The sequence below is a fragment of the Capra hircus genome, chromosome 11 (assembly GCF_001704415.2).
Source record: "Capra hircus breed San Clemente chromosome 11, ASM170441v1, whole genome shotgun sequence".
Taxonomy (NCBI): domain Eukaryota; kingdom Metazoa; phylum Chordata; class Mammalia; order Artiodactyla; family Bovidae; genus Capra; species Capra hircus.
Genome location: NC_030818.1, coordinates 87,314,066 through 87,339,728, shown reverse-complemented (window position 1 = coordinate 87,339,728; position 25,663 = coordinate 87,314,066). Strand labels below are relative to the sequence as shown.

At 43.1% G+C, this 25,663-nt stretch overlaps 1 protein-coding gene across 2 annotated transcripts in view; it reads left to right on the top strand.

Moving 5' to 3' along the window:
• TAF1B (TATA-box binding protein associated factor, RNA polymerase I subunit B) overlaps positions 15,650 to 25,663 on the top strand; it is a 55,760-nt gene continuing 45,746 nt past the window's right edge. The window contains exons 1-5 of one of the 2 annotated variants that reach the window (XM_018055674.1): positions 15,650 to 15,739; positions 17,394 to 17,492; positions 20,666 to 20,753; positions 23,572 to 23,669; positions 25,381 to 25,476. In XM_018055674.1, the coding sequence (XP_017911163.1) occupies positions 15,722 to 15,739; positions 17,394 to 17,492; positions 20,666 to 20,753; positions 23,572 to 23,669; positions 25,381 to 25,476 (399 nt within the window). In that variant the 5' untranslated portion in view covers positions 15,650 to 15,721. Of the gene's footprint in view, positions 15,740 to 17,393; positions 17,493 to 20,665; positions 20,754 to 20,876; positions 20,922 to 23,571; positions 23,670 to 25,380; positions 25,477 to 25,663 lie in introns of those variants that run through there. The other variant, XM_018055676.1, reaches the window with a different exon arrangement.

Genomic DNA, 25,663 nt, shown 5'->3' with positions numbered 1-25,663 from the left:
CTGCCAGGCACATCTCTTGAGTGAGCTCTTTTGAGTTGAAAACTCATGCCATAGTTCTGAGAAAATCTCCTTGATAATTCTGGCCCCTTGGCTCTCTTTCTGACATTTCTAGTTGTTGGTCTTCAACCTCTTAGACTTACCCTCTTGCTTTATAGAGGGTAAGTAGAGAAAAGATTCTCTATTTTCCATTTTTCTTTTTGTCCTATCTTCTGGAAGTTTCTCTGAATTTATTGTTATGTTAAAATTTTATTTTGACTCATATATGTAAGTTTTCTTTGTTTGGGGGATTTTTCTAAAGATTTTTTTTTTCCATATACGCAATATCATCCCTACTGTTTTCAGGGAGATAGTTTGACACTCTCTCTGATTTCTCCCAGTTCTTTTTTCCATTTGTTTGTTTTGTTTTCTGTCTTTCAAGTTAGAATCTTTCCCACATGTCTGGAGGTACTTAGCTATCGCCTCTCACTTAGGAGCCTAGTAAGCTCTTTGCAGATAAACCAGATCTGGGACCTAGGGCTTCAGTCTAATAGGACAGAAGTTCACACCAGCTCATTGTAAAGAACCCTAAATGGTGGTGTCTGGGCTCCACTCCAGAGAAAACTCTTATCTTTTGCCTGGCGGAGCAGGGGCAAGGGGGAGGGATGTAAAACTTGCTACTGGCATTCTGGGAAGAGAGAGGGGCAGTAATCAGATTTTCACTCATTTCTGAAATATGTATCCTCCTATCCCACCTGCCCACTGTTAAAGCCTCTTCAGTTACTATTGCCTCTCCTTTCATTTCCCTAGTCCTTGTGGACTTAACCCTTAAAAAATTATTGAAATAGTTGATTTGCAGTGTTATGTTAGTTTCCGGTGTACAGCAAAGTGATTCAGTTTAACATTCTCTTCCATTAAAAGTTACTACAAGATACTGAGTGTAGTTTCTGTGCTATATAGTAGCAGACTTAACTCTTTTACTTTACTGTTATTTTGGTGAAGTTCAGGGAGGAAAATAAGCAAATAATGCATTATTCAATCTGGCCTATGCTGTTTCAATAATAAGGAGATGATATGAGATTCAGAGAGGACTTGCCTTCTCTGTGGGACCCCATGACTACCCAAGTCACTGCTTCTGACTGGGTCTCTATTTTATACAAATATCCCTCTCTTTTTAAGATTCTTTTCCCGTATAAGTCATTACAGAGTATTGAGAAGAGTTTCCTGTGCTTTGCTGCTGCTGCTGCTGCTAAGTCACTTCAGTCGTGTCCAACTCTGTGCGACCCCATAGACGGCAGCCCACCAGGCTCCCCCGTCCCTGGGATTCTCCAGGCAAGAACATTGGAGTGGGTTGCCATTTCCTTCTCCAATGCATGAAAGTGAAAAGTGAAAGTGAAGTCGCTCAGTCGTGTTCGACTCTTAGCGACCCCATGGACTGCAGCCTACCAGGCTCCTCCACCCATGGGATTTTCCAGGCAAAAGTACTGGAGTGGGGTGCCATTGCCTTCTCTGCCTGTGCTTTGCAGTAGGTTCTTATTATCTATTTTATATATAGTAGTGTGTATACATCAATCCCAATTTTCCAATTTATGGGCTCTCTTCCCCTTTGCCCCTGGTGGTCATGTACGAATGTGAAAGTTGGACCATAAAGAAAGCCGAATGCCAAAGAATTGATGCTTTTGAATTCTGGTGACAGAGAAGACTCTTGAGAGTTCCTTCTACTGCAAGGAGATCCAACAAGTCCATCCTAAAGGAAATCAACCCTGAATATTCACTGAGGGGACTGATGCTGAAGCTGAAGCTCCAGCTCTTTGGCCACCTGATGCAAAGAGTTGATTCATTGGAAAAGACCCTGATGCTGGGAAAGATTGAGGGGAGGAGAAGGGGGAGATAGAGGATGAGATGGCATCACCCGCTCAATGAACATGCGTTTGAGCAAACTCAGGGAGATAGTGAAGGACAGGGCAACCTGGTTTGCTACAGTCCATGAGGTCTCAAAGAGTTGGACACGACTTAGCGACTCAACAACTTTCCCCCATGGTAACCATAAGTTTGTTTCCTGTATCTATGAATCTATCTTTGGTAAACAAGTTTATTTGTACTATTTTTTTAGATTCCACATATAACTGATATCATATGATATTTGTCTTTACTAGATGAAATTTTAAAACTCTTCGTATTCTAAGATTGTTTGTTTCAGGAAACCAGATCTCCATGGCTACCTTATTGATTTGTCTTATTTTTGGTGCTCCTAAGATGTCCCACCAATCTGTTTTTAAGACCTTTAAAGAAAAAGAAAAGATCTTTTCTTCCCTACTCTGGAATCAACGGCCGCAAACAGGGCTGGCTTCGTGGGTGGCAGTCTGTGCAGTCACAGGGGACCCCATACACAGAAGGGACCCAGGCTCGGTTTAGCACTCTGATGTCACCGTCTTGAAATTCTTATTAGTTTTCACTCCACATTCCCAGTTTGTGCTGCATCCCATGAACTATGTAGCAATACTGGCCATGGGAGGGTCACAAGCCAGGACTCATCCTTCAAGGACTTTAGGGCCGGTGGCCGGAGCTACGAACACCACTGTTCTGTTAACTCTGCTTCCTGGGAGGGAGGGAGGAGCAAGACATATTTGCCTGAAGATTAGAAATAGAGAAACCAGCCCCCAGCAGGTTCTGCAACTTGGCTGAGATCTTATCACTCGAAAGCCTGAAAACTCCTGACTTATTTAAGCCACACTCTGAGCGCCTCACCTGAATCTTACAAGGCTGTTTTGCTTCTGTTTAATTGGGGCTGTGCCTTCTGGCTGTTGATGTCCTCTGACAAGGAAGCTGTGAATCCAGAAGACTTTATTCATTCATCCACTCACTCATTCACTACGAAACCTTTGTGAAGCACCTACTCTGTCAGCAGAAAGAGAGGGCCCTTTGAAGAAGGGAGAAATGAGTTACAATGTACCCCCTCTGACTCTTGCTGGCCATGAGACCTGGTTTGACCTCCTGGGCCTCAATTTCCCTTCCCCTCTGATGAGAAGAGATGATTGCCTCCCAGCCCAGTGATGAGATAACCTGAGTAATGGGCCATTTACAGCACCAAACACCCCGGGCCCATCGAGTATTCATTTCTTTACCCTTCTCCCCAGCACTATGAAAACCAAGGTGGTTTTAGCCTCAGTGATGGACAGACCAGGGTTGACGCAGGCCTTGGAGCCCTCAGTGGTCCACATTTGATTCCCTCTTCCTCCAGCAGAAATATCAATGGAGCCCAGGGGAGAGGGGAGGCTCATGCATATAACAGGAGTCAAGGATGGCGTTTGCTCTCTAGACTAGCCCAGTGCTTTGTTATTAGCATTTAATAGGTCCCCAGAAAGCTTTGAAGATAATAATAGTTCTCCCCTCCCTTTCAACTGATGATCTTGACGTGATATACTTACGTCTGTAATAAAATTCAGAGGTTCTCACAAGGAGCCAAGACTTGCTCTTATCTTAGAAAAAGAAAAACCCTTAAAAGTCTGGTTATGAAAATTAAACTCACAGAGAGGAGAGGCCCAGGAATGTGTGCTGAGAAATGCCTCCTCTGCGAGCTGTGCCTGTTTTGTGAGATGAATGGGGGGATGACGCAGTGAATGAAGCCTCAGCACAGCTTATGGTATTTGTATCTCATGAACCAGCTTACAGAACATTTTTAAAAAATAATTTGTTTTCATGTGTGTATTTGGCTGTGCTGGATCTTAGTTGTGGCATACAGGATTTTTCAGTTGTGGCACGTGGGATCTAGTTCCCCGACCTGAGATGGAACCCTGGGCCCCCTGAGTTGGGAGTCTTAACCGTTAAGCCAGACCACCAGGACAGTCCCCAGCACCCAGTTTTCACCTCACAGTCTCAGCAGGTGTCTTGGTAAAGTCATTATCTCCACATGCAGACGAGAAACCCGAGGCTCAGAGAAGTGACTCCTGTAGGTCACACGGCTGGCGGGTGAGTTTCAGGGCCAAGATTCAGATCTGCACTCCTGATTGCAGAGTCTCTCTGCTCTGTTGGCTCCTAGAAACAGTACTTAGCTATTCCCATACTCAGCAGATCCTCTTAACTAAGATCTAGCTGAGCTTTCCTGGGCTCTAAGCCCTGGGACATTGAGAGCATCCGGGGTGGGGGGAGGGGGGTCAGGAGGAGGTGGTGGAACCAGCTTGGATGCTCAGCTGTGGCCACATCCAGCAGTTCGGGGGCCCCAGCCTGGCCGAGTGGTGGTCACATTCCAGAGATTTCTGTGGCCTGGTCAGGTAGGAATAATGCAGCCCCTCAGGGTGGCCTCATCGGGGACCAGTCTGCCCCTTTCATCCACTCTTGGAATTCTCTGCAGCCCACTCTCCTCCTAGTCAATAGTTCATTTCCATTCACATGGAAACATGCTGCCATAGTTTACATTTTTACCCCTCTGCACCTTCCTACTCTTCCTTATCGCTCTTTACTGACTGTCAGTCCTGTTCCTCCGGCTCAGCCTTGACCCCCCTCCAACTCCACTGTCATCCTTAACGCATTACTGAAGTCTTGTCAACGCCGTTTTGCATCTGGTGAAGTCCTATGCTAAGCTCAACTCTACACTGAACTCAATGTTGTTCAGTCACTCTTTTGTCCAACTCTTTTCGACCCCATGGACTGCAGCACGCCAGGCCTCCCTGTCCCTCACCAGCTCCCAGAGCTTTGCTCAAACTCATGTCCATCCAGTCAGTGACGCCATCCAACCATCTCATCCTCTGTCGTCCCCTTCTCCTCCTACCTTCAATCTTTCCCAACATCAGGGTCTTTTCAAATGAGTCAGCCCTTCACATCAGGTGGCCAAAGTATTGGAGTTTCAGCTTCAGCATCAGCCCTTCCAGTGAATATTCAGGACTGATTTCCTTTAGGATGGACTGGTTGTATCTCCTTGCAGTCCAAGAGACTCTCAAGAGTCTTCTCCAACACCACAGTTCAAAAGCATCTATTTTTCAGCGCTCATTAACTTCAGATTCTGGTTTTTCTTTGGTGGAAGTATTGGTTGCTCAATCGTATCCAATTCTGTATAACTCCATGGATCACAGCATGCCGGCCTCCTCTGTCCATGGGATTCTCCAGGCAAGAATACTGGAGTGGGGAGCCAGCTTTGATGTCCTGACTACCTGGAATTTTTGTTTGTTTGTTTGTTTTGCAAAAACTCCTGTATATCCTGCTGCTGCTGCTGCTGCTGCTGCTAAGTCACTTCAGTCGTGTCCAACTCTGTGTGACCCCATAGATTGCAGCCCACCAGGCTCCCCCGTCCCTGGGATTCTCCAGGCAAGAACACTGGAGTGGGTTGCCATTTCCTTCTCCAATGCATGAAAGTGAAAAGTGAAAGTGAAGTCGCTCAGTCGTGTCCGACTCTTTGCGAGCCCATTGACCGCAGCCTACCCAGGCTCCTCCATCCATGGGATTTTCCAGGCAAGAGTACTGGAGTAGGGTGCCGTCGCCTTCTCCGCCTGTATATCCTGCCTCCTCCCTTACCTCTTTGGAGAAGTCCCTCAGAGCTATGTGAGAGGCCATCTCCCAAGCTTATGTCTTCAGTATGTCTGCTGAATCAAGCATAGTTCTCAACTTTTAGGTTGTGCATTTTTTCAATTGACGCTCCCCAGTAGCCATCTTCATAACACACTTAGGCTCTGTGGCAGTTCCCCATACAGAGATCTGAATAACAGCTTACAGCGTAAATTAGACCATGTCACTCTTATGTTCAAAATCCTTCAATGACTTCTCAGCACCTTTAGAATTAAATTGAAATACCTTCCATGGCCTCAGAAGAAATATTCAAAATATCCGTATTTAACAATTGTTAGGGAAGTATATATGTTTATATATATATATATATTATATATATTTTAAAAATATTTATATATGTTTCATATATATGTTTATATGCAAATCACAATTTTAAAATACATTCTCTTCTATTTTCTAAATAAACCAAACCATATCTGTTTATATAATCAAACTGCCTACAGATGAGGTAAGTTGAAACACAGAGCATTTGTCAAATCAGTCTGACAGCTTCCAAGTCATTTCTGGTTTTCATGTGATCTTTGGTTTAACACGTTCTCACTAATTAGATAATGCCCCTGTTGGAGCTATGATTTGACAGAGTGAGATGCCGCAAACTCTTCCAATAACTTCTTCATTAAATCAGTAGGCAAGATACTATGTAACTTGTGGTCTCAAAATAGAGAATTTCTCTTAATAAGATGATATTGTTTGTGGTACTGTACCTCAGCTTCTGTCGAACACAGAGTAATTATATTCAGACATCTTCTGAGCCTTACAATATCATCTGAGGTTCTTACATAGTCAACATCTTGTTACTGGCTAAACCACTGGAATCTACTCTACAGTATTTTGTTGTATTTCATGAGGCTGACCTTTCAGAGAGGGTATGTCATGGAGGCCAAAACTGGGTTCTCCACCAGGCTGATGGGTTTTGACTCCTGGCTTGGCTGCTTACAAAAATTTTTATTTTTAAAAATATTTATGCATCTGAACAGAACATTTTACACTTCATTGCATTTTAATTTACAAAGCCACATGTGGCTGCTACCACACTGGCAACCCAGCATCAAACTCTGAGCCTCTGCTTGCCAATCTATAAAATGAGACCTTCAATCCTTACCTCTCCAGGGGTTTGAGGGCTGAAATGAGGTAGATGGAGAGGAAGGAACTGCATGAACTGAAAAACTGGTGAAGAGAAACAAACGATCCCACTCAGCAACTTTGGTTCATTTCTTTCTCCCTCAGTGGTAAGCCCGACTTCCTCTCCCCTGGTGGCTCAGATGGTAAAGCATCTTGTCTACAATGTGGGAGACCCGGGTTCGATCCCTGAGTTGGGAAGATCCCCTGGAGAAGGAAATGACACTCCACTCCAGGACTATTGCCTGGAAAATCCCATGGACAGAGGAGCCTGGTAGGCTACAGCCCATGGGGTCGCAAAGAGTCAGACACGACTGAGCGACTTCACTTCACTGGTAAGTGCAGGTGATGAACTTACGGGGGTGAACTTGCAGTGTAGTGCTGTGTACAGAAATTTTACATCTCTTTGCTTTAGTTTTCTTGTCTGTAAAATGGGGCTGATGGTGATGATAATGTTCAAACGAGTTAAAGTGTTTAGATTGGTTCCTGGCCCAGAAAATGCTAACTATGCCCTGGCTGTCACTCTCTAAGGAAACCAGGGCTGTCGATGCCCTTGACCAGAAGGCTCCTGGGAGGTTTTTAACAAATGCTTGCCCCCAAATGAAAGTCAAGTTCAGTAAGGATGGTGAGAAGAGGGTCTGCACCCTGGTGTCCTCAGGCCCCTCCTTCCTCCACAGCCCACCCACCCTCCTGTGCAGCCCCAATGTCTGGTTGGTGCCTGGGTGGGGCCCCATTTTTCTGCTCACTCTAGCTCTCCCTGCTCTCTTTGAGCCAAAGTCTCATGAAGACGGTAAACCCCCCAGACAGGCCCAGGTTCAGTGGGCACTCAGGACAAGGGGTCACGGCTGGCCTGCCAGCCTGCAGCTGATCCGCCTGGAGTCCCATTCCCCTCCCTGGTGGGAGCCAAAGATGGTGGCCAGGATGTTGGAACCACCAGGGATACCTGGTGTAACCCGTGGAAGGGGCTGCATGGGTGCCCTGGCTGTATTTTTGCCCTGTGAATCCACGAGAGCTTTAGCAATTGACAGTCTAGCCTTGCCCAGCTCCTGACCTCTGCCTAGCTCCTGACCCCGATGCAAATAACTCGACCTCTCACCTATTAACCTCCAGCCACACAGGCTTCGTTTCGTTCCTCAAACACACCAAGTTCGGTGGCTTCACCTTGTTACTCTCCCTGGGACACAGATTCCTGCAGGGGTTCTCGCTGTGTTTCCATCTTGGCTCGCCTGGCCCTTCTGAGAGATTTCCCTCATGACCCCCAGCCGGGTCACCGCAGACACCTACCAGGCTATATTTTCAAAAGCAGCCGTCCTCTCCCTAAAGTTATATTTTGTATCTGTCAGCTTTCTATCACTCTGCTGTAATAAATATGGCTGAAACAATAGGCAACAAATAATCTTGGAAGATGGAGAGAATGCTGAAAATTTAGAAGAAACAAGAATGAGAACAAATCATACAAGCTTGCAATTTGAAGTTTTGCTAGGCATAAAATATAGATGTTTCTAACAAGTCCCTGTTTATGGTAGTCCCTACACTGTTTCAAAAATGTAATGTGGGGGCTTCGCTGGTGGCTCAGTGGTAAAGAATTCACCTGCCAGACCAGGAGACATGGGTTCAATCCCTGATCTGGGAAGATCGCACATGGGGTGGAGCAGGTGAGCTCACACTTAACTACTGAGTCTGTAACTCAGGAGCCTCAGCTACTGAAGCCCGAGTACCTAGAGCCGTGCTCTGCAATAAGAGAAGCCACCACAATGAGAAGCCCTCGCACGGCACCTAGAGAGCAGCTCCTTCTCACGGCAACTAGAGAAAAGGCCGCGCGACAATGAAGATTCAGCACAGTCAAAAATAAATACATAAAATTATTTTTTAAAATAAAAGTCCCTTGAACAGCAGGGAGAACAAACCAGTACATCCTAAAGGAAATCAACCCTGAATATTCATTGGAAGGACTCATGCTGAAGCTAAAGCTCCAATACTTTGGCCGCTTGATGCAAAGTGATGACTCATTGAAAAAGACCCTGATGCTGGGAAAGGTTGTGGGCAGGAGAAGAAGAGGGCGGCAGAGGATGAGATGGTTAGATAGCATCACTGACTCAATGCACGTAAATTTGAACAAGGGAGATAGTGAAGAACAGGGAAGCCTGGTGTGCTCCAGTCCATGGGATCACAAAGAGTTGGACACAACTTAGTGACTAAACAACTGTGAATAACAGAATTTTTAAAAAATGAAGTGTGAAAAGAATTATTGAACTTCTGAGAAGCTGCTAAAAAGAAGATGCACCAGGGAGCATATATTCTTCACAGTAAATAATTTTTGTTATGAAAGCAATATGTTTGGTAAAATTGTACCCATACAACCAGTGAAGGAGTGGCTGTTTTGACTAGAATGATAAAAAGACTGAGATTAGGTTGCCTTCAGAGCCGTGGGCATAACCCATCCGCGGCCCCATCCACCAGCAGGAAGTGGCAGCAAAGACTGAAGGCAGGAGTGTGCCCATCACCGCAGGATGCCATGTGTGTGTTAAGTCACTCAGACATGTCTGACTCTTTATGACCACCATGGACTATAGCCCACCAGGCTCCTCTATCCATGGGATTCTCCAGGCAAGAATACTGGAGTGGGTTGTCATTTCCTTCTCCAGAAGGGATCTTCCCGACCCATGGATTGAACCCACGGGAGGTGGGTTCTTTACCTCTAGTGCCACCTGGGAAGCCCAAGGTAGGTTAATGGATCTAGTTAATTTTCTAAACACAAAACTGTTCAGCTGTCACAGGATCACTACTGTAACCTGTAATGGGCTGAATCTCCTTGGAAGTCCTTCATTCCACAGTGATGGTTGTGGATATCTTGTGGCAAAATGCTTAAAAAACCTATCAGACTTACAGATAAGTTATCTTTTTTCCTTTTCACACCAAAATACAAGTGTCACATTTGGACACGGCATGACAAATCCCTGTCAGTGCTATATTGCCCAGGAGACATTTTTGAAATTGTCAATACACCTAATGGAATAAATGGGATGTTTTAACCAAATAAGTAGCTGAGTGACTGGGTGTGTTGAGAGGCCTTATCTTTGTATTTAAGATCACAGACATCCAGGGGCCCCTAATGCTGCCTGATAATTTGTTAGATTTCTGGTTTAACTCTCCCATTTCCAAGAGATATTACCTCTGATTCCTCCTCAGACCATCCATATCCCCGCCCCCTAACCCCACACTCAGCTGATGATGTCCCCTCTCACCAGAAATGATCAGAAAAGCCTTTCTGGGTATTCCCATAGTGCCTGAGTTGGCTCACACACTCTCAGTTCACAGAGGAATTGTCTACAAGGCCAATCCTTCTGTTTGGCCATCTCTCAGCTCAGGGAGAGCCCCCTGAAATTGTGCCCTCTCTCTTCTGCATCAGTATTTTTCTCTCCCTGAGAGTTCATTTCCATGAGCTTATAAATGTCTTAAAAGTGGGCTCTTTGCAATCCCATGGACTGCAGCATGCCAGGCTCCTCTGTCTTTCACTGTCTCCTGGAATTCAAACTCATGTCCATTAAGTTGGTGATGCTATCTAACCATCTCATCCTCTACCACCCCCTTCTCCTTTTGCTTTCCATCTTTCCCAGCATCAGGGTCTTTTCCAGTGAGTTGGCCTTTCCCATCAGGTGGTATTGGAGTTTCAGCTTCAGCATCAGTCCTGGTTTGATCTCCTTGCAGTCCAAGGGGCTCTCAAGAGTTTTCTCCAGCACAGTCCAAAAGCATCAATTCTTCAGCACTCAGCTTTCTTATAATCCAACTCTCACATCTGTACATGACTACTGGAAAAACCATAGCTTTGACTATCCAGACCTTTGTTGGCAAAGTGGTGTCCCTGCTTTTTGATATACTGTCTAGGTTTATCATGGGGCTTCCCAGGTGGTGCTAGTGGTAAGGAACACATCTACCTAATGCAGAAGACACAGATTCAATCCCTGGGTCAGAAAGATCCTCTAGAGGAGGGCACTATAACCTACTCTAGTATTCTTGCCTGGAGAATCCTATGGACAGAGGATCTGGGCAGGCTTCAATCCATAGGGTCGCAAAGAGTCAGATATGACTGAGGCAATTTAGCAGGCGCACACTAGGTTTGTCATAGCTTTCCTTCCAAGGAACAAGTGTCTTTTAATTTCATGGCTACAGTCACCATCTGCAGTGATTTTGGAACCCAAGAAAATAAAATCTGTCACTGTTTTCACTTTTTCCCCTTCTATTGTCATAAAGTGATGAGACTGGATGCCATGATCCTAGTTTTTTTAAATGTTGAGTTTCAAGCCAGGCTGGGTCTTCAGCCATAAACAAAAAGACAAAACCCCCCAATGCCATGGTGCTCATAGTCTAGTTCAATTACTGAAGAGTTGCTTAGTCATGTCTGACTCTATGCAGACCCCATGAGGTTTAGCCTACCAGGCTCCTCTGTTCATGGGATTTTCCAGGCAAGAGTACTGGAGGGGGTTGCCATTTCTTCCTCCAGGGGATCTTCCTGACCCAGGGATTGAACCCAAGTTTCCCACATTGCGGGCAGATGCTTTACCATCTGAGCCACCAGGGAAGCCCCTGGTGAACTTTTAGTTCAATACACAACTGCTATTTAGTTGGATATTCAGTTCTGTCCCCTCCCCATTATAATTTTTCAACATTTGAAATCAGGGCCAGTCCTGAAAATTGGAGGCTTATAATCAAGCTGTTCATATGACAAGTCTTGGTGCTTCGAAGATAGATAAGAGTCTGAAGTTTCAGAGCCAAGCCTGGTAAATGACAGCTGGAGAGGAGCATTTAACTAGCACCATGATAAAATAATAAGACTGAATACTCCACTGCACTGGGTGCCTCTTGAAGGCAGGAGCTTGGTCCTGTTTATCTGTCATTTCCCAATTCCTGACACAGTGCCCTGACACACAGTGGTGTTTAATGACTTTGGGAAAGAAATGAATTGACAAGTGAAGAAGGAGTGAGCGAATACAGAGCTACTCCCTTGGTGATCTTACCTACTCTCTTGACTTTAAATACCATCTAAGCAGAGAGCACACCCAAGAATATATCTTCAGACCAGAACTTGCTTCTAAATGCTAGACTCCTACATCCAATTGACTTCTCATCTGACCTGCACATCTTATGAGCATCTCTAACTTCATATGCCAAAGATCAAGTTCCTAATTCCTCCTTTACCTCCTCCCAAACTCTTCCAACCATAGCCTGCCCCTACCCTGTCAAATATATCTTCACTCTTCCAGGTGCTCAGGACAAAAATCTTGAAGTCATACTTGACCACCTTCTTCCTCTATAGCTGCTTGATGAACTTTTTGTCCATCAAGTTATCCTTATGGTTCCACCTTCAAAATACACATTTCCATGTCTACTTCTCACTGTCTCCCCTGCTTTCACCTGGTTCAAGCAACCAGGATTATTTTGATAGTCTCCTGACTTGCCTCCCAGCTTCTGCCTTTACCCCTGGCAGTCCATTCTCCTCACAACACCCAGTGTTGGTTATTTAGTTGTGTCTGACTCTTTGTAACCCCATGGACTGGAGCCTGCTAGGCTCCTCTGTCCATGGAATTTTCCAGGCAGGAATACTGGAGTGGGTTTCCACTTCCTCCTCCAGGGGATCTTCCTGATCCAGGGATGAATCCATGTCTCCTGCATTGCAGGAAGATTCTTTACTGTCTGAGCCGCTGGGGAAGCCCCACAATAGCCAGACTGACCTTTTAAACATGTCAGATTGTGTAAATCCTCCACCTGCTCATACAGTGTCTCTAAGCCCTTATAACTGGATTTTGCCCCCTTCTCATTTTCTGCTCTCCCTTTAGTTCACCATTCCAGCCACTGGCTGACCTCCTTGCTGATCCTGAAATGAAACTCAGGACTAGAGCCCTGGTCCTCGCTGTTCCCTCTGCTGGGAATGATATTCTCGGCATGGTTCTTACTCCCTTGCCTCATAGGTCACCTTCTCAGTGAGACCTTTCTTGACCACTTCACTTATTTTTTTTAATTAACTTTTACTAGTATGGTTTCTTTACAGGGTTGTGTTAGTTTCTATTGTACAGTGAAGTGAATTAGCTATAGGTATACCACGTACGTGTATCCCATCCCTCTTTTTTTTTGGATTTCCTTCCCATTTAGGTCACCACAGAGCACTGAGTAAGGTTCCCTGATCTATGCAGTAGGTTCTCATTAGTTATCTATTTACACTTAGACTTAGTATCAATAGCGTATCAATACGTCAACCCCAGTCTCCCAATTTGTCCCATCCCTCTTTGTCCCACCCCTTGGTGTTCATACTGTTGACTACTCCATTTATACTGTTGACCGCTCCATTTAAAATTGAAACCACCTTATGGCTCCCATTCTCCTTTACCTGTTTTAATTTTCCCTCCTTGGCAATCATGCCCATTTAATATACCATATATTTTCCTTATTTATTTTTTCTCTCCCCACTAGATTATAATCTCCATAAAAGCAGGAATATTTCTTTACTGGGCTCACTACTGAATCCTCAAGACCTAAAACAGCACCTGTTTAGTGAAATGAATGTGTTCAATGAAGGGACAACAATGAAACTAAATTTAATAAGTATTTACCATGCGAGGATCCCTTGCAAGGGACTCACGGATAGTAGCTAATTTTTACAGGGGAGGCACAGAAAAGCTGTGATAAGAAACCCAGGTATAATTCAACAATGTGTTCTTTCCTCCAGAACCTGGCACCTCTCCTGTGCTGTGAAAAGCCACAAGTAGGTGGAGAATCCAGAGGGTTCAGGGTACAAGCCATGGCACCCCTCGCAGCCCACATACTTAAGAGTAGCCAGGAGAGATCAGCTGTCAGTTCAGTTCAGTTCAGTCACTCAGTTGTGTCCAACTCCTTGTGAACCCATGGACTGCAGCACACCAGGCTTCCCTGTCCATCACCAGCTCCCAGAGCTTACTCAAACTCATGTCCATGAGTTGGTGATGCCATCCAACCATCTCATCCTCTGTCGTCCCTTTCTCCTCCTGCCTTCTATCTTTCCCAGCATCAGGGTCTTTTCCAATGAGACAGCTCTTCACATCAGGTGGCCAAAATACTGGAGTTTCAGCTTCAACACCAGTCTTTCTAATGACTATTCGGACTGATTTCCTTTAGGATTGATTGGTTGGATCTCCTTGCAGTCCAAGGGACTCTCAAGAGTCTTCTCTAACACCACAGTTCAAAAGCATCAATTCTTTGGCCCTTAGCTTTCTTTATAGTCCAACTCTCACATCCATACATGACTACTGGAAAAACCACAGCTTTGATGAGACGGACCTTTGTTGGCAAAGTAATGTCTCTACTTTTTAATATGTTATCTAGGTTGGTTAAAGCTTTTCTTCCAAGGAGAAAGCATCTTTTAATTTTAAGGTTGCAGTCACCATGTGCAGTGGTTTTAGAGACCCCCCAAAATAAAGTCTCTCACTGTTTCCATTGTTTCCCCATCTATTTGCCATGAAGTGATTGAACTGGATGCCATGATCCTAGTTTTCTGAATGCTGTTTTAAAGTCAACTTTTTTACTCTCCTCTTTCACTTTCATCAAGAGGCTCTTTAGTTCTTCACTTTCTGCCATAAAGGTGGTATCATCTACATATCTGAGGTTATTGATATTTCTCCCGGCAATCTTGATTCCAGCTTGTGCTTCTTCCAGCCTGGCATTTTGCATGATGTACTCTAAACATAAGTTAAATAAGCAGGGTGACAATATACAGCCTTGACGTACTCCTTTTCCTATTTGGAACCAGTCTGTTGTTCCATGTCCAGTTCTAATTGTTGCTTCTTGACCTGCATACAGATTTCTCAAGAGGCAGGTCAGGTGGTCTGGTATTCCCATCTCTTTAAGAATTTTCCATAGTTTGTTGTCATCCACACAGTCAAAGGCCTTGGCATAGTCAATAAAGCAGAAGCAGATGTTTTTCTGGAACTCTCTTGCTTTTTCGATGATCCAGCAGATGTTGGCAATTTGATCTCTGGTTCCTCTACCTTTTCTAAAACCAGCTTGAAAATCTGGAAGTTCAAGGTTCACATATTGCTGAGGCCTGGCCTGGAGAATTTTGAGCATTAGTTTGCTAGCATGTGAGATGAGTGCAATTGTGCGGTAGTTTGAACATTCTTTGGCATTGCCTTTCTTTGGGATTGGAATGAACTGAGCTTTTCCAGTCCTGTGGCCACTGCTGAGTTTTCCAAATTTGCTGGCATACTGAGTGCAGCACTTTCACAGTGTCATCATTTAGGATTTGAAATAGCTCAACTGGAATTCCATCACCTTCACTAGCTTTGTTTGTAATGCTTCCCTAAGGCCCACTTGACTTCACATTCCAGGATGTCTGGCTCTAGGTGAGTGATCATACCATCGTGATTATCTGGGTCATGAAGATCTTTTTTGTATAGTTCTGTGTATTCTTGCCACCTCTTCTTAATATCTTCTGCTTCTGTTAGCTCCGTACTATTTCTGTCTTTTATTGTGTCCACCTTTGCATGAAAATTTCCCTTGGTATCTCTAATTTTCTTGCAGAGATCTCTCGTCGTTCCCATTCTATTGTTTTCCTGGATTTGTTTGCACTGACCACTGAGGAAGGCTTTCTTACGTCTCCTTGCTATTCTTTGGAACTCTGCATTCAGGTGGGTATAGCTTTCCTTTTCTCCTTTGCCTTTAGCTTCTCTTCTTTTCTCAGCTATTTGTAAGGAAGGCCTCCTCAGACAACCATTTCGCCTTTTTGCATTTCATTTTTCGCATTTCTCACCGGCTGTCGGAAAAGACTGAATCCGCTCAGCAATAGGCGCCGCCCACCTTTTTTTTTTTTTACTGATTGGCTCGGGTTCCTAGAGTAGGAAAGGGATGCTTTCTGGGAGGGATGCCGGATTAGCCGAGCTTCCTCCCACCGCTCGCGGAGGCTTCCCTGCGGCTCTAGGAGACGGAAATCCAGAGTCAAGAGTCTGGGTTTCCGCCCGGAGGGCTCTTCCCGCCGCTCCCGGAAGCTGCGCTCGCTGCCCGGGTAACGGGTCCTGGCGGCTGAAGCGGCTGAAGCGCCGTTATGGACCTGGAGGAGACGGTGAGAAGTCCGGCTGCCGCGCGACCAGGCGACGGGGCGGGAGGGCCGTGAGGCTGAGGAGAAGGCGCTGAAGGTCGCCTGCCGGCTGTGGAGGCGCTCTGGTCTCGAAGTGGGGCGGGTCGGAAAGGGATGGAGCTGACGGGCCGCGGGTACCGGCGTGGTGGGGGAGACAGGCTGGAGCCCCTGGCTGGCTGAGGTTGTGAGTGGAGACGGGGTGAGGTGTTGATCGAAGGGGGTGTGTTTTAGAGGGAGGATGAACTTGTGGGTTTTGTGAGGTGGCCGCCCTCGTGGCTCACCTCCTCTAGACTTGACCACCCGCAAGTTCCCTTTGATGCTGGAGGTTGGGTGAGGGAGGCCTGGGGCTGGAACCCGAATGCCCCCCAAGTAACCCCTGTAGCCCCAAGTAACGTCACATCTCCCAGCACCTAGTCTTTGGGAATCCTCGTCTCAGCCTTGCGTAAGGAGGGCCAAATTCGGGTGTGAGGGCACAGCCAAGATTTCACTAGTTACCAGTATAGGGTCCCTGAAAACTTGACCTGCTTTTTAAATCAATTGGCCGTGCGTTTTGCCAGTCTTTGATGAGAGTCCTTTGGACTGCACGGAGATCCAACCAGTCCATCCTAAAGGAAATCAGTCCTGAATATTCATTGGAAGGACTGATGCTGAAGCTGAAACCCCAATACTTTGGCCACCTGATGCAAAGAACTGACTCATTTGAAAAGACCCTGATGCTGGGAAAGATCGGGAGAAGTGGAGGACAGAGGATGAGATGGTTGGATGGCATCACCGACTCAATGGACATGAATTTGAGTAAACTCCAAGAGTTGGTGATGGACAGGGAGGCCTGGCATGCTGCAGTCCATGGGGTTGCAAAGTCAGACTGAGGGACTGAACTGAACTGAACTGATGGTGTTAGAGGAATATTGGGTAATTAGATCAATGATAATAAGATTTCACACACCAAAGAGCTGAGAATTGATTATTCAGTGCCAGTCTATGTATGTACAGAAGCATCATGGTGATAGAAGGCTTTTCTCATTGTAGGTGCTCGATAAATGTCTCTTGAATGATGGTTAACGGTGTGTAGATACTGGGTTAATGAAATGAACAACTCGAACTCACCATGAGCCTGTAGAGTTATGAGTAGGGCTCTTGTCTGTTTTGCTCAACGTCACATCTCCAGCACTTAGTTAAGTGTATACATAGTAGGTACTCCTTGGATTGCTGAATGAACAAATGGAAACTTGAAATAACCGTAATAAAACTCTGGTCCCTTTGTGTTGGGTTATGTGTTCTTAGTGTCCTGGAGGAAGTTCCAAATGGTATGCTGTTTATGTCTTCTCTATACTTAAATCTCATCATCTTTTTTCCTCACAGCATTTTCAAGTTTGATTTACTCATCTTCCCCCACCCCCCACTTTATCCCTACCACCTTTTTTCTTCCCCTTCCCACACACTGTGTGTTTTAGTTTAATTCTGTTTCAAACTGCTCAGACTGAACTGCGGTTCTCCTTGTTTGTAGATAATAGTCTCTGGTATGTTTTCTATTTTCAGTGATTCTTTACTGATAGAGTAAAATTGCAGGGAAACCTTTAGGTAGAACGGCAGGGTTTAGGTGCAGTGTGTTAAATGTGACGTTCCTTTTCTCCCACAGAGAGAGTTCAGAGAGCGCTGTTCTCAGTGTGCCGCTGTTTCTTGGGGTCTTACTGATGAAGGCAAATATTATTGCACTTCTTGCCACAATGTTACAGAAGTAAGTAACAGGTCTCATTTATGAATTTGCTTGTGCTTTAAAAATTGCAATGTTAGCCTAATATATGGCATAGTACCCCCCCCCCCCGTACACCGCCAAATTGATCTATTTTTATTACTAAGCAGTGCCCAAATACCGAGAATATAAGTTGTCCTCAAGTACTGACACAAGGGTTAAAGACTTTGAATTAGATTTAGGATGAGCTTCTGAAACTATCTTGGGCCATAAATATAAGTGTTTTCCTGATTCAGACTGTATGGTGTATTTATAAGGGGAAATAATTAAACTTGCACTTGGATGATGATAAATTTCTTTTCATTAGTTAGTACTTATTTAAGAGTTTTTAATGTGCCATGATAGCATGGAGGTTTGGAATATACAATGTTAGAGGACTATCGTGAGTACTGGAAATATACATTGTTATCATTATGTCTTTGCACAATGTCTTACACATCATGAGTGTTTTCTTATCCATTCATTCATTTCCTCCACTTTACAATGTGTGAGATACACTATTATGCCTGTCTACAGGTAGGGCAAGTGGGCCTCATCAGGTGAGTTTGCCAAAGTCTCATGGCTAGATAGTGTTGAGGAAGGATTTGAACCTGAGGCTTCTGACTCCAGTGTTCATTTTATTCTACCACACCTGCCTCTTAGGACAGAGGCTGACATCCTGTCCTCTGGGTCCTTGGTAAATGGGACTGCATTCACACAGGAAATGCTAGGTCCTCTTCTCGTCACCACAACCCTCAGGACAGAACAACATAACCAAATAATCCAGAGTGTGGACAGCCTGCTGTTGGGTGGGCTAAACACACCAGGACTTTTCTCTCCGGAAGAGGATTTGCTCAAACTCTGCAGAGCCAGTAAGAGCAGATATGTTTATTATCTTTGCCCTGTAGTCCTCCGGGATTTTTGAGAAAAGTGGTTAATTTAGCTTGCAACTATTACTGAGACAGTCATTGTTCTTCATTCTGCTTCCCATTTGCTCACCCACAGTATTCATAAGATATGAACTCACTGGATGAAATTGTTGGGGTGATGATATGTTCATTACTTCGTTTGTGGTGATGGTTTCACGGATATACATACACACACATCAGATCATACACTTTAAATATGCACAGTTTGGTCCTTTGCTTTGATGTTTGTTGAGGCATTAACAGTTTTTGGTTTTGTACCAGCAGTGCAAATGTAAACATGGTGAAGCAAGATGTGTATAATGGACTGTCATTAGCAGATGAAGACAGCATATACTTTCTTTGGAGAAATTAAACTATTAATACATTAACTAATTGCTTTCTTTTATTTGTCTTTGATAGTATTTCTATTTATTTCTGTCTGATAAAATCTGCTGCAGTCAGTTTTTAACTTGAAAGGTCCTAATACCAGTATTTCCACATTTGAAAGATACCAGCTTTGTATGGAATAACCTGTCAAGAGTGGAGCCTTCTGGACGGTGGGCACCATCTTCCTATAGGCCCAGAACCTATCTCAGTGCCTCCCGTGTGATAGACAGAGCTGTGTGTTGCACAGCCTCAGTGGTTCTCTTGGCTTTATGGCACGTTCTTTAGATAGAAAAGGACGTGACTGGTGTGGGCTTGGTGTGCCAATGTTTAAATCCGCCTGGTGGGAAATGGCCGGTGAGCTGTGGTTACACCTATGGAGAGTGGAGGTTGTGGTACAGCTTTCCGTGTTTTTCTGCTCCTTTCATTGCCCCTCAACTTACTCTTGTATGTAATTTTCATTTTCTAGATACCCATCATCTGAAGGAAGGCCTTCTGAATTGATAAAGGAATTAGAATGTTATCTTGATTGACTTTATACAGGAAAAATATTTTCAGGTCTTAAATCTGGCCTATGTATAGACATTCTTGCAAGTATTTTATGGGTATTTAATAAAGGTATAAGCGAAGATCATGTGAGTTTAACAGATTTATATGATCATAAGAACAGATTTACTGTAGAAAATGTAGAAATGATGAAGGTGAAAGCTACAATCACCAGTGAGCTCAACATACATTTCAGTAGCTTCCATTTAGTCTTTTATATGAGAGACTGTCTGTATATGAGAGGGGCAAGGGGATATGGGTGAGTACCCCCAATCTTGTGTGAATGTGTTAATTAACTGTATAAATAGTCCACAGTAAAACCATTCTGTAGTTACAGCTTCAGTCTGGGTATTTAGCTTTTTTTAGCTTTTAGTTATTTTGCATTTTGTCTAATTCTTATTTTAAGCCTTCCCCCGCCATCCCCCCCACCCCCACTCTTTATAGGTTTTACCTTTTTTTGTTGGGTAATTGCTCTGGTGTGTGTTCTGAAGTGTCTTATGTTCTCAGTGTGGCCAACCCCATCCACCAGAACAGCTTTGAATGTGGTTTCTGTGGAATACAGAGAGAATGTATTCCAAAAATCCTGTTGTTAGAGACATTTCTTTTATTCTTAATGAAAGTTGAAGGTAAATTTCATTCCATTTCTCTAGATTTAGACAAATACATAGGTAGTGTTCGTTTTTGGTTAAAAATCTTCACCTTTCCCCCATCACGTAGGGCTGATGCTTTTATTAACATATTTTGGTTGTGAGAGAACCGGAATCTTAGGTCCCAGCCCTTGAGAGCACTTGGAATTGAAGACTTTGGGGTGAACTGTACTCAGCAATAAGTCATTCTAAAATCCTATAGGTCTGATTAAGAATGAAAGTAGTATTTTTATAATTTCATAAAACTGTTTTAGAGTATGATTCAAACACATAGAAAAGTAGAATGAAATAATCTGTGTGTAGCTTAGGCATTGCTAACTATAATAAATACAGAAATTATTTTAGTTTCAAAGTGGTTTGGGGTGGAGAAAAAAGGGTGAATAAATTTGACTTTAGGTGTCAAACAGTTAAAAACTGATTGAAGATAAAAGGTTATTCATTTGACAGTCATTTATCTGGTATAACTATTCTCCACACAGTTTTAGGTACTAAGAAGTTCTGAATCAGAAAATAACAGAAAGGCTAACCAGACTGTTCCACTTTATCTAATTTTCCCAAAATGCTACGGTCACTAGTCCCGGCATCCATGGTCTGGTTCATTGCACGCCCCAGAGCATGCTTGGAAACACGGTCGAGGAGAAGTGAAGCTATCTGTGTATGGCCCTTTTTAATGGTCTGCTTCTGTTTCCTGCAGAGATCTAGGGAAGTTATAGACACTGGGGCTATTCCTAATACTAAAATACAAGCCATCAACCGGGGACTTAAAAGAAAACGAAAACTTGGTAAGCTCTTTCTTCATATGTGCTTAGTATTCATATGTATTTTTCAATCATGTTTTCATTTTCATAATTTGGGGGTGTGCAATTGGAATTTTAAATAGATTCTAGTGAATCTATATTATACTAAAATACAAGCCATCAACCGGGGACTTAAAAGAAAACGAAAACTTGGTAAGCTCTTTCTTCATATGTGCTTCTTCATATGTATTTTTCAATCATGTTTTCATTTTCATAATTTGGGGGTGTGCAATTGGAATTTTAAATAGATTCTAGTGAAGTTGCCAGAATTTTAAGCCAAAATCGAATTGAATTTGATAATTATTTTTGGTAAAATTGGAAGCAACTTCTTAAAGCATACCCAGTTTTTATTCTGTTTATTGTAGATGATTTAATTTTTCAGTGGTGCAACTACTATGCAAAAAATACTACTAGTCAAGGGAGTGTATTTCTTTGTTTCTGTTGGCATATGTTTCTCTATTCTGTGTCTGTAATCTCTCATGATTTTCTGTGCTTTTAAAGAAAACTGCTTCTTTTCTGACATGTTTCAACTATGGAGTTATCAGGTTAGGCAAGTTAAATATGATACTCAGCTTTCAGAAATCCATTTCTCACAGTGATTTTGAACACACCCTTTTATAATAGGGAAAATTAATTTCCTTTAAAATAACCTCAGCATGGGTGTACTTTGAAAGGCAATCTATTTCATTAATCCAGGGAGTACATATAATTAACCATTATTGAGAAGAATCTAAGGTGAAGTTTAGTTGATGCTTTTTATTTTTGTGACTGATTGCCTAGAGCCAGATGCTCAGGTTTGAAATTAGGCTAATGATAATGGCGGACTCTTCTACATGAGGTAGCTTTAAGGATACACACATGAAATATATAATATATATAAATGTTTGTGAAATAACTGCATGAAATACATTGCTGTTCTTAGATGAATAACAGAGAATGCCTAGATGCCAACTCATGTTCCTGTTTAAACTTTAGTAGTGACAGTTTTTATTAGGCTAAAACCTGATTAATCTTAATTAAATTTAATTAGAGTAAAACCTGATTAATTTGGACTTGGCATCTAGGTAGTAAAAATTGTATAGTTTAAGCTTAAATTGCTGAAAGAACATCAGGTGTTTCAAATTAAATGTTGAAAGTCTTATATTCAACCTCTTTTTCCTTACTTTCTTCATGTGTAAAGTAAGAGGGTAATACCATTTATTATAGAGAGTAGGAACCCAGACTCAGAATTTAAGACACGACTGTATTAATGTGTCAGAACAGGGTGCAGGAAGGAGAGAGCACACGTGGCTGGCTATAGCTTGGGGAGTTTAAACTCCCTCACCTTTGCAGGCTTCTTATTTTCAGTTCAGTTCAGTTCAGTCGCTCAGTCGTGTCCGACTCTTTGCGACCCCATGAATCGCAGCACACCAGGCCTCCCTGTCCATCACCATCTCCCGGAGTTCACCCAGACTCACATCCATCAAGTCAGTGATGCCATCCAGCCATCTCATCCTCGGTCATCCCCTTCTCCTCCTGCCCCCAATCCCTCCCAGCATCAGTCTTTTCCAATGAGTCAACTCTTCGCATGAGATGTCCAAAGTACTGGAGCTTCAGCTTTAGCATCATTCCTTCCAAAGAAATCCCAGGGTTGATCTCCTTCAGAATGGACTGGTTGTATCTCCTTGCAGTCCAAGGGACTCTCAAGAGTCTTCTCCAACACCACAGTTCAAAAGCATCAATTCTTCGGCGCTCAGCCTTCTTCACAGTCCAACTCTCACATCCATACGTGACCACTGGAAAAACCATAGCCTTGACTAGCCGGACCTTAGTCGGCAAAGTAATGTCTCTGCTTTTGAATATGCTATCTAGGTTGGTCATAACTTTTCCTCCAAGGAGTAAACGTCTTTTAATTTCATGGCTGCAGTCTCCTATGCAAACTAAAACCCTTTTCACAAAGTGAGTTAGGCAGCAGAGGTGGGGAGACCTTGTGACACTGAGGTTAGGGAGGGGCACAGGAACCCTGTGACTTTCTGCGGGGAAGAGGGCATCTTGGAGTCATAGCAGCAGACTTCAGAAGCTTATTTTTTCAGAGTTGCAGTATTTGTCAACCTGGGAGGGGCAAAACATTAGAGTCTTAACAGATTTGAGCATTTTCTTTTAACTGGTAGTTTTATTTAAACATGTAGCTTTGTCCATTCCTTCAGAATCTCTTAAGACTGTTTGAGGTTGCAAGAAAATAACCTATTAATACTTAAAATACATGGTGACTGGACTGAGTTCAATAAATCTTAGTTTCCTTGCTTTCGGTTTCACACTCGTACCTGGAACCTTCCTGATGAAAGGAGAAAGCTGTTGAGCAGTTCGTTTTCTTTGTGTGTTCTTGTTGTATACCCTTTCCTGCCATCTTGGAGCTTCCCTTCTTCGCTTTGGTTCATTCATTCTCCAAATACTCATTGTTCCCTTTCTGTTTGAGGTGGAACAGAGGAGTCGGAGGAGAAACAGTGGCTGAGTGTTGAGTATCCTTTCATTTAGGCTTCTGCTGGGCATTGTTCAGTACATTTATAAAACTTGTTTTCTTTTTTTAATGTGGTGACTAACCATTTTGCTGCCCTTATATTGATATTTCAGAAAAATTAAATTTACTTTAGCATTTGTGTACAGATTTGCCAGATTGGAAGCGAGAGTATAAGAATGGAAACTCTACTCAGGGATATGAAAAAATTCCAGTTGAAGTGTGTGAAACACAATTGTAACTGTGCAGTAGCATTACATTTAGTAAGTAAGAAACTCAGATGTCTGAAGTCTGTCATTTGTCATTTAGAGAAAGGCTGGGATTGGTATGTGTGTGAAGGTTTTCAGCACATACTTTATCAACAAGCAGAAGCCTTACAGAGCCTTGGAGTAGGCCCAGAGTTAAAGGTAAGTCCATTTGAGTTCAGATGTTAGCCTTTCATTTTGTTGTTTGAAGAACAGTAGACTTAGAGTGGAATTAAGAGTAGTAGGGTTATCAGTAATAGCACTTGGCCTATTAGAAACAATCATTTTTCTGATGATTTTTCTTTAATCCTTTTGCAAGACCAGCAATCTCCAAAATGTGTTCTCTAGGGTGTAAATAAGCAGTACATCCAAAAGAAAGTAAGAAAGGTTTTAGTCTTCAGATAATTAGGAAACATTAGGTTAAAGTAAAACAAATAACTTTGTCCACTTATTGGTGCCTTTTATGTGTTAATGTGCTGTTTCATTTCCTAGGGGATGCAATGTGCAGTATTCACAATTTGAGAGTAAAATCCTCTGGTGTATGTGAGTGGGTGGGATGGGGGGAGTAGCATCCATCAGGACTTCCAGAAAATGCACTTTGTGCAGTGGTACATTAAATCAGTGGTTTTCAAACTTGAGTGTGTATCAGAATCAACTTGGAAGGCTTGTTAAAACACAGATTGCTTGACCCCATTCCAGAGTTTCTGATAAGCAGGTCTGGAGTAGGGCCCAAGAATCTGCATTTCTAATAAGTTTCCAGGTAACACTGATGCTGCTGGAGTCAGCTTAGTTGGAGAGAAGTTTCCATGTGTATGTGGAATGAGTGAATAGGACATTATATAGCACTATGCTCATAAATGAAAACAAGAGCAAAAAGTGAAGGAAGAAAGATCAGCTACTGAAGTCACCAAGAAAAGATTGGTAAAGCAGCCTTTCCTATTCAAAGCAATGAATGTCTGCAGCAGGCAGGCAGAGTCACTCGCAGGCCAGTGCATAGCCCAAGTGGTGAGCCTTAATCTTGACAGTCATTGCTTAGGTAAGATTGCTGGTAGCCTGCATGTTTGTGAATTTGGTTTCTCCTGGCATAGGTATCCGATATATGAGGGTTTTTAATAAATGGTTTCAGGTAGTTCCACCAAATAGCTTCAGTAGGGTTTACACCTGTATAACTTTCTGTTGATACCTACTTCATCGAGATTATCCTAAAAACAGTTTCTCTGAAATAAACTGATAAGTATGACTGTTTAGACCTGACCAGCTAAATGCTGCAGGAATGGTATTATGATAACCCAGGCTCCAGAGTCAGAACTGACTCTAGATCCTATTTATGGGTCATTTTGGCCATGTTACTCAGTGTCTTCAGTGGTAAAATACGAGCTAATAACTGTTTTGCAGGATTGTGTTAAAGCTTATGGATGCCTTGTGCCCAGTAGGTGATGAATAAATGGAAAAGCTGCTTTGTTTTGTTTTATTTTCACTTGGACAGAGGGTGGGAGGAGGAAGGGGGTGTCAGTAGGTCACTAAATGCAATAGCAACTTTGCTCCTAACTAGAAGTGTAGTCACATGTAAGTGACTTTCTTCCTCTGGATCTTAATTTATTTAACTTGTAAAAAGAAGGGATTCAACTAGGTGATTTTAAGGAACTAGTTCCTTCCTCGTCTAAAATCTAAGATTAGGAAGACTATATTCAGTGCTTCTCATATACCTGATACTGAAATGATAATTCTTTCAAGGAAATTTAAGTCAGAAAGGTAAGAATACATTTAGATGGAAGCAGTATGTGAAGTACAAGAGAATAGAGGTTCTGTGGTCTGGATGTGCCAGTATATTTTCATCATGACCCGAAGCATTCTTGTTTCTCTTCCACACTAGAATGAAGTTTTGCATATTTTTTGGAAGCGCTACCTTCAGAAGAGCAAGCAGGCATATTGTAAAAACCCAGTTCATACCAGCAGAAGGAAAACTACGGTAAGTCACATGTCTGACAAGTGGGACCAAAAGACGTATCTGGTGAGAGATAGAAATGAAGATGAAGTTCAGCCTTACCTGAATTATGATTTTCAGAGGAGTTCCATTGAAGAGGTTTCATTTATAGTCTAGAAGGAAAGGGTCAGTGATGTAGGCATTGAAATTAATTTTGACTTCTTATTTGACC